Genomic DNA, 14490 nt, shown 5'->3' with positions numbered 1-14490 from the left:
ATTTTCTTCTGAATTTTGTAGATTAAAACAAGAAGACTAAAGGACATATCTAATGAAGTTTTTTGTTGTTGTTGTTTGTGTTTTTTTGTTTTTTTTTGTTTTTTTTTTTCATTAAAAATCCAGGCTTTTGTTCATCCTTGCTGTGTAGGTCAACCTTTCTGCTAAGGTCTTCGGAAGTGACTGGTGTTTTTTTGTTAACTCAAAGCAAGCTCAGCAGCTACACAAAACTTTTTTGGAAAGACCTTAATTGCCAAGAGAGCGAGTGTATAAAGCAGCCCTAAGTGAGATTTTATTTATATGCTGATGTAGGATACTTTTGGATTGCAGCCCTGAGCAAAATAGATTCTTGAATCCCTCTTCCACCCTGTGGCCTCCAGGGTCCAGTGCACCAGCTCTCTTGGATTCAGCGACCAATGTTTATAGAGCTCCCTTGCGAGCTTTGTGTGTTGTGTTCATGGCTTAGTACAGACATTTTAAATCTCACATGTCTTAGTGTATCTGAACAAATGGAAGATGCAGTTATTATCCTGTTCCCTTTTTCCACAGCATTTACATTCTGCCATAAGTGTTATTTATTTTTGGAGTTAAACCTTTATAAGTGAAAGATGTGAGTCTTGGAAAAATCCGTATTTTGAATCAGCTCTTCATTTCCGTGAACCCAGTACTCTACTTCCTACCCTATTTTGGAGAACTTAGTACTAAATTCTTTTTATAGAATATCTTTATTTCTTATTCTATATTTTATGACTAACGTGGATTTTTTTAAACACATAGGAGACCAAGATCTCTCCTTCCCATCGCCTTTTTTTTTGTTGTTGTTGCTGCTGGTGGTAATTGGAGAGTGGGCAAAGAGATAAGAGTGTGGGGCAGGAGAACTACTTTAGAATTAGCGAATACATTTACAGCCTCATATGTTTGGTTCATTTTTAAATCTAGTTCTTGGCTATTTTTGGAATAATGATGAGTTTTTGAAAACCATGCTGACAGAAATCAGTCTATTTTCTTTAAGATGTTATATTTCAAGGTACCACCTATGTTTGCAACAATCATGCTTCCAGGATCTGGCAGGACATTTGTAATTTTTCAACATTCTGCCCTACTGTAAAATTATGAGCTATTTAATTCGGCCTGATTTTTATCTTTTTGGTATCTCCATTCATGGTAACTATCAGGTATAAAACCGAATAGAAAAAGAAAGAACACTAAAAAATGCATGAATCCTGATTAGATTTTCATCCTTATTCTCAGTGGTACTTATTTGTTGAATGCTTAAATCTAAAAACAGAAAATGCTAATAGAATATTATTCAAATATTCATATAAAATTTAAATATCCATATGAATACACACTTTTTAAACCAAGGAAAGTATTACTGTTTAGAGTTATCCTTTATATATCTTAAAAAATGTTCTGATATAATAGAGATATAGGAATATTTAAATTCTCAGGAGTCTACACATAATCTAAAATGAAGACAGGCAATGGGATAATTCTAATTTTTCTGTGGTTGTATGAATAGTTTGACAGCATATGCCATTGAATTTGATAGAACTGCCATTCATTATAAGTGCCTGTGGCATAGGTATTATTGATTTATCACCTAGTGGTTTATTAGTAATCTGTATAGGAATGTTCTGTTTATTATAAAAGAAATAGAAATTATAAGTGTATCATTTATTTTTTTATGTTAATGGAGCTCTTTGAATTGTATTTTTGTGGAATCTTAAAAGTAAAGATACTTTATTTGTTTATCTAGAAAGAAAACCCATGTGATTTATTGACAATTTTTCATTTAAAACTTTCTACTTCTATTCATTTATGGAGAAATTCTAGAGAGCCGATAAATGAAATAATAGCTTCGTTATTTGAGTTTTGGTGCAATACTTCACATGCATTACCACTTTTAATCATCACCATATAACTGTGAAGTACATGTTATCTGTGGCATGTGAGGCTCAGAGAGAGTAAGGAACCTGCCCAAGGTCACACAGCTTCAACATAGCTAAGCTAAATTCAGATCTAGCTGATTTGACTCCCTGATTTGGAGACTCTTGGTCCCTGTGCTATCCAGCATTACTTATGGTTGCAGAATCCTTCAGTAGATGCAAGTCATACATAGTCCTAGATCTTAGTGTGTAATAGAAAATTTGGGTAGGTGAGAGACTTTTTATATCACTAAGAATGACAACTTGTTATGAAAATACTGCAAAAGACCATTAGGTTAAGAGTGTATATATTCTTTCACTTAAAAATTGCTTTGTCCAAAGACAGTATTGTTAAGAATATAGTTTAAGAAAACCGTTCACTTATTTTTAAAAAAGGATATCTCCCTTAGCTCAAGAAAGACTGTCTAATGTAGTAATTTTTAATATTTTTTTCCTCAGCAACATACCATATTCCCATGGCTGTTAGGAACTTCAGAGGTCTTGTTTGAGAATTGCTGGGCTAGATGGTGCGTTTTATGATTGCCATCATTTATGTAGATACCTTTAATGAAAGAAATATTTTAGAATTAAGATAAAACCAAAGTTTTGGGGGAAAACCAGGATTTTAGTAGTATAAAGCCCCATTATCATCTCCTCTTATAAATAGGAAAAAAGTCTTTGCTTTAGCAACCTAGAATAATAATGACTGGATTAACACAGTCATTGCATATAGGCCTTAATGTACCATGATCAGCTCATAAGCACGCATCTATAGACAACTAGCCCAACACAACATCTTGGCAAATTGATTGCCTTAGAAGGATCTCAGAATGTATTGGCATAAATGCCAGACTGTGAAGGAATGATTGAGCCACATGGGGTTGAATTTATCAGTAGCAGCAGTCCATTCTTCCAAACAAAACATGTGCCAAGCACCAGCTTGTAATCACAAACATCATCTGCCGCATATTGAAGAGGAAAACAGCATAGATATGCTCAGGATCTTAGTGATGGTTTATAATTAATCACAACATTGTTTAGCAACTCGCAGTGTATTCAGATTGCTTTATTCTTGAGTTCTCAATAACCATTATTTGCTCTGGTTCTTTCTCCTTCCTTCCCTTCCCTCCTTTTCCCTCATATTCATTAAACATATATTTTATTGAATTTTTTCTGTTTGCATGACCTTAGGCTAAGTACAGTGGGAAGCAAAATGATAAAGTAGAGATGAAACCTGAGCCATTCACCCCACCCCATGTAATTCAGTGTGGAAGAAACATCAGCTACCTACCCTGCAAAACAAATTAGCCAGCAGTGAGAGCATAAGAGAGGTATAAAACTGACAGCATGATTCAGGTGACAGAATATCCTCTTTTGGGAACAGGGGTGACGTCATAGAACAGGAACATTGTAAGAGACAGAGATATAAAAATATGAGGCTTCTTTCTGTAAAACAGGTTGCCCCAAGATTGTTGAAGTATATAGCGTATTAGAGAAGAAGTATTGTGAAATAAATCTGGAAAGATAGTCTGGGACAGGTGTGTGCCCTTTATCAGATAGGCCCTAGTGGGTCTGTTACAGAAGATTTTGAGCAGGTAAGTGAAGTAAGTGATCGGTGGTATGTGTTAGGGTGATGGCAGTGTGGAGAGGCTGAACTGATCCAGTGGAGACCATATATAAGGCTTTGTCACTGAATACAGAATGTATTTCTTAGTCAGTGTTAGTGTTCTTCAAAAAACCGAACCAATAGGAGAACTGTGGGGGAGGGGAGAGTGCGGGGAGGAAGATTGATTTATTATAAGGAATGGACCTCACATGGTTATGGAGGCTGAGGAGGTATCATCATCTGCCCACTGCAAGCTGCAGACCCAGGAGAGTGATGGTGTAAGTCGCCGCCTGAGGGCAGAAGACCAATGTGCCAACTCAAATAGGTGGACTGAGAGAACAGACTCTGTTCTCTTTTTGTCTTTTTGTTCTATTTAGACCCTCAGTGGATTGGATGATGCCCTCCCACATTGGGGAGGGCAGTGTGCTTTCCTCAGTGTACCCATTCAGATGTTCGTCTTATTCAGAAACACCCTCATAGAAACAGCCAGAAATATTATTTAACTAAATATCTGGTCACTCTGTGACCCAGTCAAGTTGACATATAAAATTAACACCTACTGTATGCCAGGAAGTTTGTTATCTCTAATCCTGATAATGGCCAGTGCCACTACTGTACCCACGTAGCTGAAGAGAAGATAGAGGCTTAGTGAGGTTGAGTAACCTGCTGAAAAGCTCCCAGTGGCCAAGCAGTGGAGTTGTAGTTTCAGGCCTGGTCTGTGGATTCACTGCCATCCTCTGCCCTGTGCTGTCTCACCTATGAGCTGGCTGAGAGTCCAGCTGGGGCAGCAGAGAGCTGGGGAGCCACAGACAGCACAGATACAAAAACCAAAGAAAAATTTCTGATGTTTTGTGGAAAGAAAAGAGGCACACATACATTCATTTTCATTAGAATTTAGCAACTTGTTGGCTATGGAAAGTAGGAAAAGGGAATGAATAGCCAAATGCCAAGTTTTTAATCTTGATTAATAGCACATAAGGTAAAGAACAAGTTTGAGATGAGAAATGATGACTTCTGTTTTATATGTACTTGAGCTGGCATGCCTTTTCTGGGTCCTTCCCTAGGCCTGAATCCTTACTTTATATGTACCTCCATTAGAGCACTTAAGCTATTGTGGAGTAGCTTATTTTATTTCTGTGGGTGACTCCCTCCCCACCCCGATACTAGGAGCTCCTCTGAGACTCCTGGTGTTCCTGTACCTAGCACAGAGTAGGCTCACAGAATGTGCTTCACGCATGTTATGTAGGCTAGGAGCATTTGGTCACAGAGGCAGGAGGGAACAGTGGAAGTCCAAGGAAGAAGACCTTTTGAAATGCATGTTGTGAAACTATAACTTGGACCCAACTAGAGATGAATGAAAGACTTCCCCAGCAGCACGGAGGGCCTGCTTCACAGACACACTGAATTTATCATGAAACAAGTGTGTCCATTTTCCTAATTATTTGCAAATGATGCTCACCTCCCTGGAGATGGGAATGGTGGAGGGAGTAGAGTAAAATGAATGTTCTGAAACCAGTTAACTCTGGAGTTAAGGCTTGAGACTGTGGCAAGTGAGGCTATGAAAAAGAGAAAAAGAGGAGGTTGAGGGATTAGAGTCTTGAGCACAGGCCATGTTTATTACTGTAGCTTCAAAGTGCTTCAGTTCTGTTCTGTTATACTGTTCACAATTGTTGATTTTTTTATGCTAAGGAAAATCAGCTTAAGTATGCATATAAAACTTCCTGTCATTTATGGATGAACAAGAAGGTAGCTCAACTCCTAGCTCTACATGCTTACTGGTTTGTCACCTTGGGAAATCACGTGATCCCTTTGTGCTTCCTTTGCTCATTAACACCAAATGCTCTCACCTACTTATGGCTCTTCTGATGATGAAAATTGGCTCATAAGACATGAAGAGCTATTGAAATACTAGAAAACCCATTGGGATTTGAGCAGATGCCTTGAAATCCTCATTGATCTGTTGGTGTCACTGTGGTTGGCACACGTCCTCCCTTCCCGAAGGCCTGTGGAGCGTGAGAACTGCGTCCTCTAGTTGTATCAGGAGAGGACTGTGGTGTTGGGTTCTTACTGAGCTTGTTTGCAGCCCAGTCATGGAGCCCCAAATTGGGGAGCAGGGAGGGTGCTGTCTGAAGCCGAGCAGTGATTCTTGTGCTCCCACTGAGGGTCCTGCTTGTCTCCACAGAGCATCTTCCCTTTGACAAATAATTTAGTCTGTGAAGACTCAGCAGTGGAGAAGCCGCCTACAGTTTGCATCTTGGAATTCATTAGTCATCATGTGTTCTACTTCTTCTTTAAGTTTTCTTTAGTACATGGCAAAATCCACAAACAAAAACAAAAGGAAAGGGAAGAATAAGAGCACGGAAAATCTTGAAGAGATTCCAAGGGTCCTGCATCCTCGACAGTTCTCACTTGATAATCTTGCAGCTGATTTCATCAGTCCAGTTTAATCAAATATTGTTGTTGCATCTAGTCAATAACTCCTTTGTGCCCTTATTTCAGTGAAGGTTATGGTCTTCGAATGTTTGAATTTTCTCCTTCCCAATCATTTCACTGTGTCAGCCCTATTGACATAGTTTATTTGTAAAGGTGTGTGTGTGTGTGTTATGTTTTAGTATATCCAGTGAGGTATAATTTACATATAATAAATGGTACATAGTTAAGGTTTATATGTTGGTACATTTTGACAGATGTGTACACTGTGAAACTCTCACCACTGTCATGATGGTGACCATGTCCTTGCTCCTTCAAAACATTCTTTTGTGCTCCTTTTTAACTGTTCCCTGTACAAGCAACTGCTAATCTGCTTTCTTTTGTAAAAAAAAAAAAAAAACAAAACAAAAAAAAAAAATTAATGTGTTTTTGAGAGAGAATGGAGGAGGGGCAGAGAGCGAAAGGAAGAGAGAATCCCAAGCCAGTTCTGCACTGTAAGCGCAGAGCCCAGCATGGGGCTCGGTCTCACAAATTCGTGAGATCATGACCTGAGCTGAAATCGGGAGTTGGACACTTAACTGACTGGGCCACCTGGGTGCCCCTGATCTATTTTATTTTCTGTCAAAGCATTGAGACTTGGAGGAAAGTTTTTAACTGCAAACTCATTATTTTAAAATAGCTTATAGTATATTCAGGCTATTTTTTGAGTTAGCTCTGGAAGATTCTGTCTTTTAGAGAATTTGCCTATTACATCTAAGATGTTGAATTTGATGCCGTGAAGTTTTTCATAATACCCCTTTATTATTTTTTAAATATCTGTAGAATCTGTATTGATGACACTTCTCTGATCCATGATAACAACTTGTATGTTCTCTTTCTTTTTTCCTGATTGTTCTGTGTATTATCTTCCTATGGCTGTTGTAAAAAATCACTAAAACTTGGTAGCTTAAAACAGTAGAAATTTATTCTCACTGTCTGGTGGCCTCACATTTGAAATTCGTTTCACTGGGTTAAAATCAAGGTGTTGACAGGGTCATGCTCCCTCTAGAGGCTCTAAGGGGACAATTTGTTTTTTGCTTTTCCAGCTTCTGGTGGAACTGGCATTTCTTGGCTTATGGCTGCATCAGTCCAGTCTCAGTGTTCATGGCCACATTGCTTTCTCCCATCCTGTCCTGATTCTCCCTTTTCCATGTCAGAATCCTTAACTTAATTACATCTGCAAAGTTCTTTTATGCCATCTGAGGTAACATTAACAAGTTTCAAGGATTAGTTCATATGCATATCTTTTGAGGGGCTATTATTCAGCCTACCACAGTGTGGCTCAAAATTTGTCAATATTATTTATATTACAAAGAACTAACTGGCTTTTGGTTTCATTGATTTTTTTCCCCTCAACTGTCTTTTTATCTATTTCCTGGATTTCTATTCTACTCTTTATTATTCTTTTTATCTTGTTTATTTTGGGTTTCATTTGTCCCTCTTTTCCTGGTTTTGTAAAGTGGAAGCCATGGTCACTGCTGTAAATTTTCCTCTGTTTTACATTAGCTCCATTCCACGAAATTTCATTTGGTGTGTTTTCATATTCTTTCAGCTCAAATACTTTCTGATTTCCCTTTGTTTCTCTTTTCCATGGAAATGTATTGTTTAGTGACCAATAAGGAGGGAATTTTCCAGTTCAGTTATTGATTTCTGTATTAATTTCTTTATGGTACAAGAACATTCTTTGTGTGACTTAAATACCTTTAAATTAATTAAGACTGGTTTTAGAGCTGAGAATATAATCTATCTTGCTAAGTATTCCATGACATTTACCATTCATTTACTGTTGGAAAGAATGTGTATTCTGCTCTTGGTCAGTAGAATGTTGTTTAAATGTCAGCTCAAGTTTGTTGATCATGTTGTTGAAATCTTCTGTATCTTTGCAAATTTTCAGCCTACTTAATTGTGTGAGTTATTGAAAAGAGAATGATGAAATATTTGAGTATGACTTTGGGTTTCTCTATTTCCCCTTGCTGTTGTATCAATTTTTGTTTCATATGTTTTGAAACTCTTATTAAGTGCCTCAACATTTAGGATTGTTATGTCCTCCTGATGAATTAGTCCCTTTGCTGTTACAGGTTGTACTTTCCTGCCTTTTTGCATGTCTGATAATTTTTTATTGTATGCTAGACATTATAAATTTTATCTTACTGTTGAACTTTGTTCTCAGATGCTATTCAATTCCTTGGAAGCAGGGGGGTCTTGATTTTTAAGCTCTTTTGGATGGTACCCAAGCAGTGTTTAATCTGGGTACTTTTGATTACTCTTCCTTACACTCTAGATCTTTCCCTCTGATTGGTACAAACAAGTCCTGGAGTGGAATTCTTTAATCCCTTCCTGCAGCTCTTACTCCTGCCTTGAGTAGTTTCCTCACACATACCCACTCAATGGAGGAATACCCAAGGGGGACTGCAGATCTCCATTGTCCCCTCTCTGTGAATTTCTCTCCACTCTGGCACTCCACTCTGGCAAGTCTAGCTGCTTTGGCATCCCTGCATTCTGAGCTGCATCCTTTCAATTCAGGGAGATCACCAGGGTCTGCCTAGCTTCCCTTCTTTGTATTGTGTCCTGGAAACTTTTTTTGAGGCATTAAGCTTGGGCAGTCTTTGTTGGGTTCACTTCTTTTGTTTCCTGAATCTCAGAGGTCACTATCCTTTGTTGCCTGTTACCCATTATCATGAGAACTATTGTCCAATACATTTTTCATGACTTTTAGTTGGTTTCAAGTTGAAGGCAAATCTGGTAACCATCACTCCCATCTTGTGTGGAAGTGGAAATCAGGAGCTGGATTTTATTCAGAGTGAGTTCTAGTGCATTTTAATTACACCTGGAGAAACATCTGTAGGCTTGGCTCATAGACAGCCAATAACAGGAATGGCTACACTTGTAGGACTGTCCTTTTCATCCTTGCCACTGGAGTACCTGCCACACTTGGACAGCCATTGTGAATATTAGTATCAGGTGTTCAGAATGGAGGAAAAGATGAACCTATGTTTGGTTCTTTCATCTGGTGTTTTAGTGTATGTTATATTTTGAGTCCAGTAGGTTTTATTGTGTGGGAATTTGTGTCCAAAGACAAATAACTTTTTAAAAATTGTACAATGTTTGTATACGCTAAATGTTTTTAATTATAAAAATCAAATATAATAAGTAGAGCATGACATTTTAAATTTTCACTTACAAACATTCAACCAATTAATATGTTTGATCTTTTTCTTCTGCTTCATATCTTCTGTGATACAAAAATTAATGATAGTTTGCATTTAAGTCAATTTTAGTGCCTAATAAAGCTGGTTTATAATTTTAATGAAAGGAAATTCTTTCCTTTTATTTATGCATAATCGATGTGCACTACCGTGACCAGAATTTATCTGTATATTAAAGCCATTCTAATAACAGAACAGCTATTGTTTATTTTTAGCAGGAAATCAAAACCAAAAAAAAGCTAAAAAACTCAGAATTTTAAAAACTAGGAAATAAATATGTGATATTTATACAATAGTATATATCTTGTTATTTATACAAGTCAAACTTTAATCCTAATTTGTCCTAATTTTCTCTTTATTTTTCTTTCTCCTAAAATCATTATTACCTAGTCTGTCCATCAAATCATGGAACAGTTTAATAGTGAAAGTAGGCACAGCTGCCCACAGATTATAATAGATTCCTTGCAAAACACTGGTTTCTCATCTATGGAGGTTTAGTACTAAAAGCTGAAAAAGGGGTTTTATTTTTGTGTTGTCGTCATTGTTTTAAATTTTCCATGGTACACAAAGTAAGTGATAATATTTTTCACTTAATTTTTTTTTTTATTTATGGAAATTGGTGTATCATTTTATGATGCTGTGTATGTGTTTTTCATGTTGTGGCTCATTTACAGATAGCTGAATTTGCAGGCGAACCTGCTACCTTTCAGTCAACTGATCCAGATGTATTTCAGTATTGTCACAGTAAAGCTTTGAAAATCTACCTATTTCAGCTTTTCTGATACACTAGATTTAAAACTGCTTTACTTTAAACTAAAACATTTGACATTAAAATACTTTCACCCTCCTTTCTAAAGGGGTTGTCACTGCATTAAGCTTTGAATGACCATAAATGCTTCTCTGTCCGTATCCTGTCTTACCATTTCAGGACAAAATCATTTGCAGTAAATCAAGTTTTTCATGTGGTTTTAATCACATGCATGTAGAGATGAATATTTTCAATCTGATAATGTTCAGTTCTAATACCCTGGCTCAACATCCCATGTTAACTTTTATTGCCAAGACAACAGCATATTTTATTCCATTTTTGTGAACTGGGATATTAGATTTCCTAAAGGTTGCGGAAATGGTAAAATTTCCTTGGATTTTGAACTTGACTTGGTTTAGGGTTTACTAATGAAACTTGGCCTCCAGGAAGAATTCCTCTAATTAAGCAATTAACATTCCAGTAATCCTAGGCCATCTCTTCTAACAGCGGGAATACCATAGGTCCTGGGAGTCAACCCTGGCCCCATGAGGACACTGTATAGAATGCCTCTTCAAGCTGAGGTAAAGGTGTGCTTGAAGTACTTCTGGGACTAGAAGGGGCAGTTTTAATAATTATGCCCAGACCATAGACGTCAATAAGGTTAGTTATTTTACATATGACCTCTGTGGTTCATATCTGCAGCTTTCCAAAATTGATCTAGTGTTCTGACATAGAGACCAAGGCATCTGTGCCATTTTGAAAGCCCATTTGTATTTTAAAAAGATCACTGAATGCCCATTAGGGAACTATTCAAAATCTAGAAAAAAATATATTTATATATTTATACCCCTATGTAATTTTTTTTCTTTTATTATCTTTTGGGTAGCATTTATTAATAGTATACATCATATAAACCATAACCAAGTCTGATATCTTGCCCAAATTTCTTAACTTTAATTGAATAGGTTGGAAAGAATTTTGTTACTTAAGTCAGATAAATTGGAATGAATTCTGTTCCTTGTTTAATTGTTTTTAATGAATGCCATTCTTTTGGTTGATTAAAGCAATTTGCCAGTGACTTTGTAAGTTGTCCCACATTGAATGGATTTTAAATAATAATTGCCAAGAAAGTGGAAAAATGAAGAGTAGTTAATGCAGTTTGTAGGGATTTAAGGAAGAATAATTACTGACAGTTCCAATTATGTAGGTCTTCCTAGAACCCATAAATTGCTTTAACTTCAGTTGTTCCTTGTTGCTTTTACAGTTTAAACTCAAATATATACTAAATCTGTTTTAGAAAATACACCATGCCCAGATTTCTGTAAAAGTATATACGTTCTATTTTATAATGCCCAGTTATGTTGACTTCACAGAGATTTGGGGAAATTAATCCTAATGGGAACAATGACTGTGGGAGCTGAAAATAATAGATGTGTCCTTCTTTTTCTTTCTTTTTTAAAAAAGCTGGACCTGTGATCTGCAGAATGCTGAGTTATCCCCCAACTCGCCGAGCTTTAATTGTGGGTTGTGGTCTGCAAATGTTCCAACAGCTCTCAGGCATTAACACCATCATGTATGTATTTCTTTCCTGGCTTTTTACTGAAAAGGAATTGTGAAGGAATTATTTTACATGGAAAAAAAAAAAAAGAATAGGACTTTTGGTGTTTTGTTGTATTAATTGTGTAGGAACCTCCTTTTGGAAGATACTTTGCAATTTTTAATCCTGTCGATGTGTGGTTTAGAAGGAGGTGATTTGTATTGTTATATTTTATTGCCTTATTTGATATCATAAATTTTTTCTTGTACATCATCTGGTACTTCCTTATATTCTGAGCTAATGAATGTATCATTTTCATAAGCCATTACTTGATGCTGGTTAGAAAGTGAAACAAAAGGGAATCACCTGGCCTTGCCAGGGATTAATGGGCACTCAGATAACTAGTTCGTTTCTTTTGGGGGCAGTTACAATACAATGTGATGAAAACATTAATAGAAGATGTTTATTACCATCAGAATGGGAAGACACAAAAGTTTCATATTGTCTGGTTTCAGATTAATCCCCAAAGTTGTATGGGTTTGGGAGGTGGAGCAGGATGAATAGGTTGTAGCATGTTTCATTCGTTCAACATTAAACACATTTTTTAATGGCCTATTTTATACGAGAAACACAGGAATGAGTAAAGTAGACATGAATAAATTCACAGTTTAATATAGAATTTCAAATTGTGATAAGGGCTGGGCAGGACTATTCCAGTCCTCCACAGAAAAGACTTTTAAGATCCTAGGTAATACAACATGGGTTAGAGGAAAGTCATGAGTTTTGCCGAGAAATTAGTTGTTGGGTGAAAACCTGCTACATCTTGGAAAATTCTCCCCCACAACCTATTGGCTAAAATTACTCACCAAAAAATGCAAGTCATGTAAAATTCAAATTTACTTGGTAAACCCATTTGTATTTAGGACTCTTGATATTTTCCTTTGAAGTTCGTTGGGACTATGTTTGTTTTCTGGATGAGGTGCACCACAGTGGTTCTGTGTCTGCCATCCTAAGTGTGGTGATGGAACAGAATTGTAATGAGGCTCATACTTTCAAGTAATGCAGTGCAGTGATATCCTATGTGAATGTCTATTTTATCAACCTAACTTAAAATATATTCTCTGTTTCTGTTGTTTGTTCTGCCCTTTTCTAGGCATTTAAATTTGACAAAGTAAATTTTTGTTCTGCTTTATTGTATTCCTATAAAACATCATCAACAGAGCCAACTCTTATTGATGGGTAGTGGCTGAGGCCAGTGTGTTCCTAGTTGAAATGGCTGTCATAGTCCATTCACAGATATCTAGTGTAAACCATGCTGATTAAGGTTTTTAATTTTTTAAAGTTTATTTTATTTTGAGAGAGAGTGAGAGAGATAGTGAGTGGGGGAGGGGCAGAGAGAGAGGGAGACAGAATCCCAAGCAAGCTCCGTGCTGCCAGAATAGAGCCCCATGTAGGGCTCCAACTCACGAATCATGAGCATGCCCTGAGCCGAAATCAAGAGTAGAATGCTTAACTGGCTGAGCCATCCCGGCACCCCAGGGTTTTCAGATTTTAATAAGGCATTTATTTCTCCAAATACTCAGTCTTTTCACAGTGAGATCAAGTGATACGAGTCTAAGAATCCTGATAGTCCTTAAGATTTATGGTAGTCATTATGTGCTTTGCTTATCACAAACTGTACATAATAGAGGTGGCATTGTCAAACAGCTTTTGCTTGCAGTTGAGTATTAATCCTGGAAAGTAGGAAGAATAAAATAAGGTAAATGATGGCTCAATTTAGATTGCTTCTACGTGATGCAAAACAGATGGCCAACTCCCTGAAGAAATTAATACGACATTTTAATGTCTGGAGGTTAGAGGGTTAGACACTTAAATGAAAGATGCCTGAGATAAATAACTGCTGGTTATTCATAATACACAGTTTCAAACATTCATATTTTAAGCCCATAAAACTTAATGCAAATCTTTCATTATAACAGACTGCACTACTGTCATCATCTGGATGGAAGATGACTAATCTGGGAGTCATTCCTATAGTGTGTTATCCTTTACTCTTTCTAGTCTGTATTGGTGCGTGTGTCTTTCTCCATTCTTAAGATTCAGTAAATACTATCGTTAAGTTTTGTTGCTTCTAATTTAAAATAATTTCTTAACTGGAATCTAGTAGTTTTTGTTTTGTTTTTAGTAGAAAATATTAATTACGTATTTTTCTTATTTTAAAAAATGTCATTTTGTTAATTTGGAGTTCTGTTTTTATGGATATTCCGTTATGTGTATTTCATTACTTTTTCTTTCCAGCTTTTTTCCTGCTAAGTGGGAAATAAAGTAGGCAGTGCTCTTCAGTATTCACAGCCCAAACCTAATAATCTGTAGACGTTGAAATCTTTTTACAAAGTCTGTCTTTCACCTGGAAGTTTGTGTGAAACTGAAATATGAGGTATTTTGTATTCTATCTCTCACCAAGAAAAGTTCATAGGAAGATCATATGGAAAGATACTGAAAGATAAATCATTCTTCCAGTTGCATTATATATCTTCCCATGTTTAGTTTTGTCTGTTTTCCCTCATAGAATTTTTGTTTCTATCTCCTTGACCTATTTAGTATCCTACCTCAATCAAGGAAATAGATTTTCTTCTTGTAATATTTAATTTTCACATCCTCTCCAATGAAAAAAAAATATTTTGTGTGTGTGTATGTCTAAGTATTTGTTATTCGTATAACTCACATTTATATCCTAACCTATACCTTATCTGCTATCCTATCAAACAGTGAGCTTCTGAGTTCTTAAAAGCATTACATACTCTAGACACTACATTAAACTCTTAGAAGAAGCAATTTTCTAATAAGACTTTAATCACTTAATTTCAAAACATGTTGAATAGATTATTTTCTTTTCACAGTAGAGAAAGAACAGAGTACATGGAGTACTAGCTTTCCTAATATAAAAGTGTTGATATTATTGCACTATATCTCACAGACCAATAAAATATTTCCACATG

General features: G+C 36.3%; 1 protein-coding gene across 1 annotated transcript in view; it reads left to right on the top strand.

Moving 5' to 3' along the window:
• SLC2A13 (solute carrier family 2 member 13) overlaps positions 1–14490 on the top strand; it is a 381521-nt gene that overhangs the window by 146882 nt on the left and 220149 nt on the right. Inside the window, exon 4 of the mRNA XM_078449949.2 lies at positions 11419–11527. Within this exon, the coding sequence (XP_078306075.2) occupies positions 11419–11527 (109 nt within the window). The remainder of the gene's footprint in view (positions 1–11418; positions 11528–14490) is intronic.

The sequence above is a fragment of the Panthera onca genome, chromosome B4 (assembly GCF_046562875.1).
Source record: "Panthera onca isolate mPanOnc1 chromosome B4, mPanOnc1 haplotype 2, whole genome shotgun sequence".
Taxonomy (NCBI): domain Eukaryota; kingdom Metazoa; phylum Chordata; class Mammalia; order Carnivora; family Felidae; genus Panthera; species Panthera onca.
Note: the sequence above shows the minus strand (reverse complement) of the source record. Positions and strands in the feature narration are given on the sequence as shown.